Genomic DNA, 13,273 nt, shown 5'->3' with positions numbered 1-13,273 from the left:
GCTGCCTGTGAATGAGAGACCAGAACCTTCAGGTCATGCAAAACCAGTTGGCATATTTATTTATTTATTTATTTATTTATTTATTGGATTTATATACCGCCCCATAGCGCTACAAGCACTCTCCGGGCGGTTTACAATTTTAATTATAAAGGCTACACATTGCCCCCCCAGCAAGCTGGGTACTCATTTTACCGACCTCGGAAGGATGGAAGGCTGAGTCAACCTTGAGCCGGCTACCTGGGATTTGAACCCCAGGTCGTGAGCACAGTTTTAGCTGCAGTACAGCGTTTTAACCACTGCGCCACGAGGCTCTTAATGGCCGGCAGATGATCTTTGGCTCCTTCTGGGTGTAGGCACGATGGTCTGGTGCGGTCCCAGGGGCAGCTCCGGCCTGAAAGCTCTCTCTCCCCCTAGGCCAGGTGGTTGATGTTGAGAGGGGGTGAGGCAGCCAGGAGCAGCAGGCCGCAAGGCCTGTAACCACAGAGGGAGATCCAGTAGGGGCCCAACCACAGACTCACTGCCTCTCACACAGTGAGCTATGGCCGGCAGATGATCTTTGGCTCCTTCTGGGTGTAGGCACGATGGTCTGGTGCGGTCCTAGGGGCAGCTCCGGCCTGTAAGCTCTCTCTCCCCCTAGGCCAGGTGGTTGATGTTGAGAGGGGGTGAGGCAGCCAGGAGCAGCAGGCCGCAAGGCCTGTAACCACAGAGGGAGATCCAGTAGGGGCCCAACCACAGACTCACTGCCTCTCACACAGTGAGCTATGGCCGGCAGATGATCTTTGGCTCCTTCTGGGTGTAGGCACGATGGTCTGGTGCGGTCCCAGGGGCAGCTCCGGCCTGAAAGCTCTCTCTCCCCCTAGGCCAGGTGGTTGATGTTGAGAGGGGGTGAGGCAGCCAGGAGCAACATTACTTTGTGGGTTCAGCTCTTTGAAACTCAGAATGGTTACCGAACACATTTCCTCTTTGTAGAGGAATCATATCCATTCTTTCTAAGAAAACAAAGAAGCTTGTGTTTCTTAGAGAAGTATGCTTGTGATAGGAGAGTTGATAGTCTTAATTCTAATTGACAAAGTTGGCGGTATCAGGAGCTATGGCTGCCTCTTTCATCTCTAGAGAATAAGGCAAGGAGAAGCAAGAGAGGTGTAAGGAGGAAGGGACATCAGCAACCCTAAGAACAGCAATTTAAGATTGGTCAGTACAGGCCAGAGCAGGTAAAGGACAGTCTAGGAAACCTGAGGTCTTCTTATGGATCTTTTTGAGTGTAAGCTAAGTTGTACCCAGTCATTTCCAACACTGCCACAGCCAACATGCAAGGAGCAGGCAGCTTGGATTATTGTATCCTGTTGGTGCTTCCACTGAAATGTGTTCAGTACAAACAGATGGCATCCTCACATTGGGAAGTAAATGCCAGTGCCCCTTTGGATATGGATCTGATTTATACCGGAGGTTTGTGATTTAACAAATGATACACATGTAAAAGCAAATTTCCAGTGTGCAGATCTTGTTGGGTGGATGGATCACTGTCAGAGACTAATTTAGGGTCTGTTCCAGCTCTACAGTTCTGTGGTTCTGTATAGTAACAGCTGTCTGCTACAAAGCAAGAGAGCAGTGCATTGGTCCCAGGACCTGGATTGTCCCCTGGGACAAAGCTAGTGGGATAGGCGATCTCCCAGGGATTGTAATCTTCCTTTGATGTCATCAAATCCATTTCCATTTTAGATATAATTTTCTGTCTTTGCATAAAGAATGCCGTTGTTTTGTCTCAGGGGCTTATCCAGAGAGGACAAAAGCTCTCCACCAGTTGATTGCAGCTGGTTATAGTTCGTCCTGAGCAAAAGTGCAAGTCTTGAAGTGTCATTTCAAGACCTCATGGAAAGGAGCCACGTCTTGCAAAACTGCTTTTCTGCAGGAAATCCTTCTAATTCTCTTGGGGGTGGGGATGGGGAATCCCACAAATCCACTTTCTATTTGGATCCTCATCTCTGGGTCTTTTGAAAAATTATTTTAAAAACGAAGTAAAGGCACAAGGCAAAGGCTTTCAACAAAGAGCATCTGAAACAGCGATGGATTTCTCCCTCTACTTGCCTCGGTGCTAAACTCTGCCCTTCGGGACAAAGCCTGGAATGAAGTAAACCAGCAAATACAAAAAAAAGTGTGGAAAGGCATGAGAAAAGGCACTGATCATTGCAGGAATAAATAGCCTTACATCATCTGGATAGTAGGAAAAAATACTGAAACTACTAGTGCTGTATATTTAAATCCTCTGTCAGAACAAGTCCTGAGAAGCAATAGTATCCCTTCCACTCACATTGCCAGTGGGGAATGGGTATAGATCAGTGTGTGAGACCCACTGTTATCACCAGTCTCAGAGTGGAAACAATAACCGAATTCTTCCACCTGTAATCTGCACACAGAAGAATTTCCCCAGTGCAAGATACAGAGTTTTGAGGAGCAGCATCCTTGGATCCTTTAGGGTTCACACTGGCTCCGCAGGTGAACGGTCTACTTTCTTTGCTGTTTGTAATCTAGGACCCTGGGGTGCTACTTGCTTTGGTAGTAGATAGATACCTTTTAGAGTTCTTGCGGTCCTCTGTAGTCCTGCACCTCTGCAGTTCTGCAAGCAGCTGCCGTTGAAGTAGGGATTAATATTGGCCCCATTTCTACCTTCTCATTCCTCTAGTTCTGTGAAGCATTTCTTTCCTTTAAAAATCTAGGTGTCTTCCCCTCACCATGGTCTATGCCACCAATGTACTTGTCACTAGTGGCCCTAGATGGCTGTTGTTGAATATTCTTGGTGGTGGTTGTTTTTAGGTCTGGAAGATATTGATTTAATGTGCGGCCTCGTTATCCAGAAGGAAGTAAGGAAAGGAAAGCAAAAAGAAGCAACACGCCAAGATGTGCCAGTTGAATACCAGCTGGGTGGCTGTTTGCCAGGGGATACAGCTGCACCTGCTGTTCCCTACTCCCTTGTCAGCATGCCCATAGGCTTGGCTGAAACGCACATTCCAAAACCTGCTGGAAAATAACATGGTTAGCTGGAAACGGCTTCCCTCTGTTTCAGAGAACACGGCTCTGAAGAGCTTAGCCTGTGGATGAAATGCACATTTTCCCCAAAAATGATGGCAATGGGAAGAGCCCAGATTATTATATTTTGTAGCAGCTGAACATAGCTTGCTGGCACATCTTGCTGAGTATTATTTATATGTTCCTCCTTTGACTTTGGAAAGGTCTGACAACTTGTCCTCACTCCAGCTGACATATGAGGAACCCTCAGCATTGGCAGATCTTTTAAGGTAGCCTAAGGCAATTCTCTCATCCTGGAATTTTCCTCTATCTTATTTTCCCCAACTTGCCTGTCATCCTTTTCTGTTAATTTCTCCATGGATGAGAATGGAATCACAAATGGAGGAGTGCAACATGGATGCTCAGCATTTTTCTTGCCAGCTTTTGGTGACAGTCTTTCCCCCTCTAATTATTTCTCACTTTTTTAAATGACTGGGCAGTACTGGCCCTATCATTAGGTAGAGTGAGACAGCTGCCTCAAGTCACAGGTGATGTGGGGGCAGTTGTTGCAGCCCCTCAACTCTTCCACTTGAGTCCCCTGTCTTTTTTCCTCTCTGTGTGTCATGTAGTCTGTATTAATTCCCTAAACTAGGTTGTTACTTTCAGAAGTGATGGAAGATGCTATCCATGTACCAGTATTAAAGTAGACAATCCAGTTGACTTCTGTATGTGGAGTAGGTAAAAGTAAAGGTTCCCCTTGACTTTTAGTCCAGTGGTGTCTGACTCTAGGGGGCGGTGCTCATCCCCGTCTCCAAGACATAGAGCCAACGTTTGTCTGTAGACAGTTTCCGTGGTCACATGGCCAGTGTGACTAGTCACGGAACGCCATTACCTTCCCACCATGGTGGTACCTATTTATCTACTCACATTTACATGCTTTCGAACTGCTAGTTTGGCAGGAGCTGAGACAAGCGATGGGAGCTCACTCCGTTGCGTGGATTCGATCTTACGACTGCTGGTCTTCTGACCTTGCAGCACAGAGGCTTCTGCGGTTTAACCCGCAGCGCCACCACATCCCATGTGGAGTAGAGGAGGTACGAATTTGTCCTCTGCCTCAGACAGCTCAGTGTCTAGGACCAGGCCTGTATCTTTGACAAGATAGCAAGGAGGACAGCTCCATTTGGTATTTTTCCATATATGGCTGTTTTCATTCAAACAGAATTTATGTTTTCAAATATGTGGGATTACTCTTCCCTTCCAGTTGGAGCAGTCCAGCCTCTAAAATCTTTACCACACACTTCCTCTGATTGTAAGAGATAGTTCTTCTTAATTCTTCCAGTACATCTACAAGCTCAACTGTTATCATCATCATCACCCCCATTACAGCTAGCAGCCCTGAGAGTGAGAAAACGGTGGCTTCCCTAAGGCCAGTAGTTCCCAACCTTGGATCCCCAGGAGTACTTGGACTACAACTCCCAGAAATACTTGCCAGCAGAGTTAGTGGGGAAGGTTTCTGGGATTTTTAGTTGAAGAATATCTGGGGATTCAAGACATAGAACCACCTCTTAAGGAGAATTGCCCAATATGAGATGTGAACTACAGGTGACCAGGCTCAAGACACCTATTCAGTAGCTACTGATCTAGGCCTGGAGAACATTTGGCATTGTCTATATTGATAAACTGCCATTCTCTTTTGATTAGTCAGGCTGGCTAGGGTTGATGAGAATTTGAATCTAATAACAGCTAGATTTCTCAGCTAAGCTCGGAGGGTATGAAAAAGGCAGTAGCTAACTCAAGGTTCACTCAGCCTTCCAGCCTTTCAAGGTCAGCAAATTTAGTACCCAGCTTGCTGTGGGTGGGAACAATGTGTACCCTGCATAACTAAATTGTAAACCACCCAAAGAGTGCTTTAAGCACTATGGGGCGATAAATAAGCAATACACTTTACATTAAGTAGAGAAATGTTTGAAAAATGAGATCTATCACTGTGGGCATTAGCTATACAGTATTCTTAAAATGTTTGTCGACTCGTAGCCAAAAATGAAATTCTCTTGGTTCTGCTCACCGTCTGGTAAGACTGAGTCACCTGTGATCTTCCAGATGTTAGATTCCAAGTCCCAAGAGTCTGGGAGACCCTGGTTAGGGCTAAGGAATGCAGGAGCTGTGGGCCAGCAACATCTGCAGGGCCACATTTCCCTCATACCTTCCCTATATTCACACCCCTCGCTTTTCACTGTTGCTACCGATGGGCTGTTGTGAATATCCCAGGTTTATATTCACATTTCATTCAAAAAGGTTGGCATACATAATCGCCCGTCAACATTTTATCCTCACAATAACTGTGCGAGTTAGATTATCTCCTTCTACTCTAGCCCTTCAGCCACACTGTCTTTCTATACAGCAGGGATGGTAAACTTGTGACTCTCCAGATGTAGATGCTATAACTCCCATCATCTTTCACTATTGCCTATTCTGACTAGGTACAATAGGACAGGCAGTTGTAAAACATCTGGAGGGCTGTAGGTTGTTCACCGTTGCTGTCCAGGTTTACATTCATGAATGATTTTGAGTTTGACAGCATTTTTTTTTAAAACAATGGACAGAATGCTAGATTAACTCTTTGTTCATCATTATAATGCTAAACAAGATCTGTGGAAGAGTTCCCCCCCCCAGCTGTATTTTTATATCCTGATTGGCAAGCACATTTCTGGCAAGCAGAAGTATTTTTAACCTTTGTGAGATGAAGGAGATAACCAAAATGCTGAGTTACTGACATGCCTGAGCATCAAGAATGCTTTTTCATCAAGTCCTTAAATATTTGTGTCTAATCTGGTCCCGTTCCAAGTTTTAAACCATTAAAGAGAACTTGAGCTCTTAATCAAAGCCTCCAAGATGCAGGAACCTTCTAATCATGGTAAGCTTTACTGCCTGGCTGTTAACCCAAAGCTGACACTCTTGATCATTGTTGACAAGACCTGGAACCCATCCTTGGAGCCAATGAGGCATATACTTCAAGATTTTTCAAGTGTGTCTTGAATCTCCTATGTGAAGCACCCCCATTTCACTTTACAGTAAATGGGAACAGAAAGGAAGGGAGGGAGGACAGCAAGAGAGAGTGTGTGAGAGAGAGTGATGTTGTTACTTTTTAAATGGTATCTCCAGCCTATGCTTCCTTTTATATTCATCTTAGAACTGCAGAGCTGGAAGAGACCCTACAGATCATCATGTTCAGCCCCTGTCAAGGAGGCTCAGTGGGGAATTGAACTTCCAACCTCTGGATCTTCAGTCAGATGTTTAAACCACGGAGCTATCCAGCAGTTCACTTTTTCCACCTCTTCCTCCTCCTTTCTCGCCTAATAGACGATAGCAAAGGGATTTTTTTCTTTTGGCAGAAGCTTGAACGTTTTTGAAATCCGACTGAAGGCCACATGCATTTAGGCCAATAGCCATAGGTTTTGCACCCTTGTTTTAAAAGAACATGCTGTGTTTAGTCTTTAGTCCTCTGTAGGTGACTAGAAACATATTAACCTGAAAGCTGTAAAGGGAGAGAGTTCTAGCTGTGACCGCCTAAAGAGGAGAGATTTTTTTCAATGTAGATTCCCACCATTTTCAGAAAGGCAGCATGTCAGGGTCTGTGCTTGGGCAAGTGGCACTGTTATAAGAGAGACTTCAGTCTGTCACTCCTCACATGGAAAATGACAATGGAGAAGAGAAGGGCTAGCTACCTCTCTCCCATGTCTCACATGTTCATAATAACTCTTTCTGAATGCCTGAATAAGGCTGAAGCCTCTCCTGCTTGCAAATTAATTCTGACCAGAATTTTAACTTGCCAGATATTCCAATTTAAAATAATTTTTAAAATGGCTCCGTTTTTGTGTTCATTCGCAATGAGTCTTCATACATGTGAAGATCACGCAAGTGATGACTTTCCATGTTGAAAACAGGTTTACAATTCCATGTATAGTAGTAACCCACAAGCGTCCTGATAAACCTCCAGGTTTTTTTTTATCTAATTGTGGCTGTAAAATGGGTGAAATTGTGAAGATTTTGGAAGGTCACAATGCAAGGCCAGAGTGCTCTGTTTACCTCCATGGTATTTAATGAAATGAACAGGCCTGAGATAATATCGTAGAAGAAGTTCCAACTGCTTCACTACTGTGTGGCTGGCTAGTGATAAATTCTATAGCTGCTGTTTGCAGCAGGAATTGGGGGCAGCAGTGTTTGGCTTGCAGCTCTGTAATCTAATGTCAGCTTTACACAGATGCTAGATGGCCATCTTTCATAGATGCTGCAGCTACATCCTGCCTTAAAAGTCCCTGGAAATTGGTTTAGATTGGGAACGGCAACCTCCAGAGGTCTAAGGAGCTGCACTATTCCTATCCTTGGATCTTGGAGGACTATACCCACTCATGTGATTCCCCCCACCCACAACATTTACCTGTTTTAAAATGGATCTCTAGTGACCAAATATTTTTTTTAAGTAAATGTTTTTTTGTATGTGTGGAAGTGTAGGGAGGCCTCAAAACATGGCAGACATGCTCCCTGATGGCACAAGAGGATTGTTTGAGGAAAATACTGTACTTTGAGAGATATTTGGGGAAGCCAAAGGCCAGATGTTGCACCTCCTTGGTCTAAATAACCTTAAGGACCCTTCCAACTTGGTTCTCCGCTCACAGGTGGATTGGTACTTTCTGCAATCCCAGTTCAGGGTCACTAGTCAAGAGCGTCCTGGAACTGTTCTTTCTTATCAATGTTGTCACTTGCTTGATTGCTGAGCCACCCTTGTGATTAAGGGAGAACAACAGACAAGTGAGGAGAAGCAGTAACTGCTGCTACCATTTTTATTTGTTGGGTAGCCAACTCTTCATCTGGCAAATGAGTGGATGGTAGCAAGAGAGAGGAGGAGCTATGGCAGAAGTTCATGACAATCAGAGACGGGAAATTTTCCCTTTGGACATTTGCATCCTGGTGAGGAGATTCTGGGGGTTGTAGTCCAAACCATAACTTTTCCAAAGTTTAGTAACAATGGCTGAGAAGTAGTTGGTCTGCACATAGTATGGGGTTACCAAGTGCATGATCAGTGAACCAAGGATGGATTATAACTTTTTGTCATATAAGTCTTGGTGGTTAGGCTTTCCAGGAAGGTCAAGTTACAGGAAAGGCAGCATTGACATTCTGCTTCATTCTCTTCATCGCAAAAGGTTGATACCAGGTTTTGATCTTCCTTCAAGGAGGAATCTTGCAAGGAACATTTCAAGGAGAAGTTTTCCTTGCAAAAGCTAAAGTATGCAAGGCAAAAGCAAAGCAAAATGTGTTGCTTATATACCACTCCACAGTACTTAAAGCAGTTTCTAGGCAGTTTACAATTTAATTATGCAGGCTACACATCTCCCCCCAACCTCAGAAGGATGGAAGGCTGAGTCAACCTTGAGCCGGCTACCTGAGCCCATCAGGATTGAACTGAAGTCATGAGCAGAGTCTTGACTGCAGTACTGCAGTTTAACCACTGCACTACAGGGCTTCAGTAAAAGGCTCTCTCATTTTTGAACTTGTCCTTACAGCTGGAGGAAGCAAAACATTTTGCGAAGATGGTGATTGACCTTGGAGAAGATGCTGGAGAGTTCCTAGCCAAGGGCTACCTAGCCTTGGGCCTCACGTACAGCCTGCAAGCAACTGATGGTAATAAATTTGATTTGTATCAAAATGGTCCGCTACAGTTGTCTTTCTGATTTCAAACAGCTGAATCAATTGAAATCTGGTTGTTTTATGAGCAAAGGAATTCGGAAAAAAAATTTTTTTTGAATTGCATCTCCTATAATCCCCTAGGTTCTGCAATCCTTGCAGTTTGAGGTTCTGGGAGTAGTAGTACAAAAAATGACTTTTAAAATCTCTAATAAGAACTACATGTTACGCTGAGGTCCACATTCTCTAGAAATTTTGTTCTCATTAGCAGCTGCAACAAGATTTGTTTGTTTTGTGCATAGAAGCCTAGGTTTCCCATAATGAGACACTTAAGGCACCTAAAAATAGACAAATATGTGTCCCACTGAAATCACACAAGAACCATATAACAAAATGCTTCTGGATGCTTATAAACTAGAAACAAATTTCATGTATGTCCTTATTGTTCATCTCTACTGGCTAACATTTCTATCAGATTTGTACATGGAGGCTCCACTGAGTATAGTTGTTTTGGAGTGTAGAGTTTTTTACTATGGTGCTTGGATACCCACCGGGACATGGCGCCGTGGGTTAAACCTCAGAAGCCCCTCTGCTGCAAGGTCAGAAGACCAGCAGTCGTAAGATCGAATCCACCCAACGGAATGAGTTCCCATCGCTCCTGCCAACCTAGCAGGAGTAGATAAATAGGTACCACCTTGGTGGGAAGGTAACGGTGTTCCGTGTCTAGTTGCACTGGCCACGTAACCACAGAATCTGTCTTTGGACAAACGCTGGCTCTACGGCTTGGAAACGGGGATGAGCACCACGCCCTAGAGTTGGACACAACTGGACTAAATGTCAAGGGGAACCTTTACCTTAAATACCCACAGGGCCTCGCTGAGAACATAATGAGCCAAGCTGCAACTTACTATTAAACTTCCTGTTGTTAGAAATTGGTAAAAGTGCTCTAGCATCAAAACATTAAAATAAGGCAAAAAGTGGAAAAGATTCATGTCATTTACCATAAAGGGATGAAATACAAAGAAACTGCATGATTCATGAGTACTGTATATAGTAAGGATGTTAGCTCAGTGGTTTAGGTATCTGGAGCCAAAGGCTGAGAATTCGATTCCCCACTGTGGTTACTGTGAGTAGAGCCAGCCTGTGTGACCTTGGGCAAGCTACACAGCCCCAGGGAACCCCCAAAAGAAGGGAATGGTAAACTACTTCTGAATCCTCTCTACCTGGAAAACCATGAAAAGGGTGACCCTAAGTTAGAATTGATTTACCAATACATCATCGTCATCATCATCATCATCATCATAGTCATCATCGTTGTTGCCGTCATTATTATTATTATTATTATTATTATTATTATTATTATTATTATTATTATTATTATTATTATTATTATTATTATTATTATTATTATTATTATTATTATAGCAAGGATGCAGAATGTGTATGGTGCCAGAAGTTGTTAGACTGTAATGCTGTGTCAGCCCTAGCCAATGGGACCATAGTTAGAGGTCATGGAAGCAGCATCTAGCAATATATGCATGTTCCTGCCCCCGGTTTACAGACTAGATGAGGAACATATGTAATTAAGATACAAACTTCTATTATTCATTTAATATGGTCTAATGATCTGAGATAACCACCCAGGGTAGACCTTTGGTCTAGATGGGCAGGATAGAAATCCAATAAATAAATAAATAAATAAAATAAAATAAATAATCAATGTGTGTGTCTATAGATATTTTCTTGGTCTGAAATATCTGTAATTAGTAACCTTTCCAACACATTTTCTCATTTAATGTTTAGTTTAAATACAGTTGCATTTGTGAAATGTATGGAAGGCCACAAATTGCTTATCCCTATCTTAAAGGATAACAAAAAGGGAACATTAAACGTTGCCTTTCCTTCTAAAATGATAGCAGGTTTTGTGTATTAAATTGTTGTTGATGAGTCATTTCTGAGAAAGGACAGATGTTAGCTGCTTTCAGCACATACAAATTTCTTGCAAATCAGGGTTGAGAACTGTGCAAACTACAGTAGCCTCTGAAGGCCATTTAGCAGCCCTTGAAGCTTTCCCATTGGAAGAGAGAGAGAGAGAGAGAGAGTTGTGCTTCCAGAAAACATTATCTAAAACAGGTTCTGTCCTGCAACTTGCTTTACTCCCAAACCCATTTTTAGAAACTAAATGTATTTTGAAGGTTACTTCTAGGTTTTCTGGAAGGGGCTGTTGCAGATTTTAGTGAATCTGGAGTGCATGCAGAAAATGGGAAAAATATTACCACCATAAACATAAATTTTGTTTACTGATTTGATTTATATACCACTCATCTAACCAAAGGCCACTGTGAGTAGTTTACAACATAAACAATAAATAATAAGTAATCAAATCATACATAATAAACTAAATCTCTATTTTGAAAGGGTGATGAATATACAATTGAATCCACAATTCACAGTGTCCAGATATAACAACAACCTTCTCCCTTGGGCAGAAGGAGTGGGGAATTTTCACTAGAGATAGCGTGGAGCAACAGGATAGAGTCTGTAACCCAGTCTTTTAATTGTTCCTGTGACTTGCTCCTCAAGTTAATAACCTGAAATCCTGAAATCTACTAATAACATTTCTCTTGGCACAAAGGCAAATAAATGGGGTAAGATTTAACTGCTTACCGTATTTTTCGCACCATAAGACGCACTTTTCCCCCACAAAACAGGGGGGTGGAAAGTCTGTGCGTCTTATGGAGCGAAAAAAACAGATTATATTTTCCTGTTTTCTTCTCCTAAAAAATTGGTGCGTCTTATGGAAAGGTGCATCTTATGGAGCGAAAAATACGGGTAATTTCTGTGAGTCAAACTCCTGCTGTTAAAGGCAGAGCAACAAAAATGATAAAAAGAAGAAAATAACCCTTGATAATCCCAGTATTCTAGAAAGAAGTATGTGCCAATTCTCATATAAGTATCTTTTTCACAAAGAGTACCTAACGACACCTGTAACGTGTTCTTTATATCTTTCCCATATTGTCAAGAAAAATGACAAAAACGACACCTGTGATGTCATTTTTCTAAGTTGGGAATGGGAAAGATTTAATGCTCCAGATGGAGTTTTGGCCTTCAGTTCCTATCTTCCCAGTATGCCCAATGATAAAGAATTATGGAAATGGTAGTCCACAACATTTCGAGGTCCAACTTCTCCACTGAGTGGCACAACTGTTTTTGTGGCGCTGTTCCCTCCAGTTCTCAAGGATGCATGGATGGATGGACAGCCGGCCAGCCTTTAAATGATGATGGAAGTCATTTCATCAAAGACTTGGTTGAGCTGTATCCTCAGGAGAACACTGGGCAGAAGAAGGTGCCACTTAGCCCACATCTGTCATTGCTCGTTTACGCTTCGGGCCAGAAGCCAAAGTCTATCCCAGAAGAGTTTCTGTTATCCCCCGAGGACCTTTATGCCAGCTGAGCCTCTGGCAAAGTTTTGTCCCCTCCTTCCCAAGCCAGCAGGCTCCCGACACGTCTCTTCCATCAAGGGGACAGCAGGTGCAAGCCCTTCGCTTCTGCTTTCTAGCTGCCTTCCAACTGCTTTGCACAGATGACCCCGCAGGACTGCCAGGGCTGAGCAAACAGCTCTGAAAAACTGTCTCTGGAAAACCCTCGACATATGCGGAGGCAGAGCTAGGTAAATGGTTCCAGGAGATAAAGATATCTTGCCTGAATCTGTGGCAAGCTATGGGAATTAAGAAGCCTCCTTGCAGTTGAAATATTTGGGAAACACAGAACAAATGAAGCTTTTTTAAAAAAAAGTTGGATTGCTGAAGTTACATAAGATCACTTCAAGCAAAAGTATTAGAAGTAATAGATTTGTTTTTTTATTAATTTTCTTTTTTGTATAATAGGATATAATAAATGAAATTAATAAAAACAAAGGCAGGTTATTTTGTTTGCATCTGATTGTGTTGCCCACAGGACCCTGAAGGCAGCTTGCTACAATAGAGTAATACAGAAAACATAAGGCCATTTCAAGCCCAGATAAAATAATAAAACTATCACACGCACACAGTGTAAAAGAAATGGAAAGGATAGAATCTAGAGTAACAGAAGAATAAAGAAACATGGTCTGGGTTTATTATCCATACACCATCAATATATAGTTCAGCAGACTTTCTGTGGGAGGCGCTGTAATAGAGAAGAACATCTTGTTGGCATAAGTGTCTCATCTGACATCAGTCTAGCCCTTATGATAAAGAAGCCCCATCTGAATACGTGAAACAATATCTGAAATGAACTCCATCAACATGTTGTAGTAGTTTGGAGTTACTGTAGTACATTATTAACAGACCATAAAATACAGCGAAACACAATTCTGATATTACACCTTGGAAATATTTATTAAAACACAAAACCAATAATACTTCTTTTGGCACTTAGGATTCGTAAGAAAACGGGATAAAACCTGAAATTTCCTAGCAAAATATGTCTTAAAGTGCCTTAGTAAGAAATTTTGGAAAGTAACTGAGTGTTATTTGTTACACCTAAGCAACTCAGGTGTTACTTGCTACTTTTAGGTGTAACTTTGAAACTGCTCATTTACATTACT

General features: G+C 42.5%; 1 protein-coding gene across 3 annotated transcripts in view; it reads left to right on the top strand.

The window, feature by feature from the left end:
- Positions 1 to 13,273, top strand: part of TTC7A (tetratricopeptide repeat domain 7A) — a 180,999-nt gene that overhangs the window by 59,127 nt on the left and 108,599 nt on the right. For all 3 annotated transcript variants that reach the window (XM_020796886.3, XM_020796884.3, XM_020796888.3), the window contains one exon: positions 8,565 to 8,682. In XM_020796886.3, coding sequence (XP_020652545.2) covers positions 8,565 to 8,682 — 118 coding nt within the window. The remainder of the gene's footprint in view (positions 1 to 8,564; positions 8,683 to 13,273) is intronic.

Source organism: Pogona vitticeps, chromosome 1 (genome assembly GCF_051106095.1).
Source record: "Pogona vitticeps strain Pit_001003342236 chromosome 1, PviZW2.1, whole genome shotgun sequence".
NCBI lineage: Eukaryota > Metazoa > Chordata > Lepidosauria > Squamata > Agamidae > Pogona > Pogona vitticeps.
The sequence above is the reverse complement of the archived record's forward strand: the minus strand, read 5'-3'. Positions and strand labels throughout refer to the sequence as shown.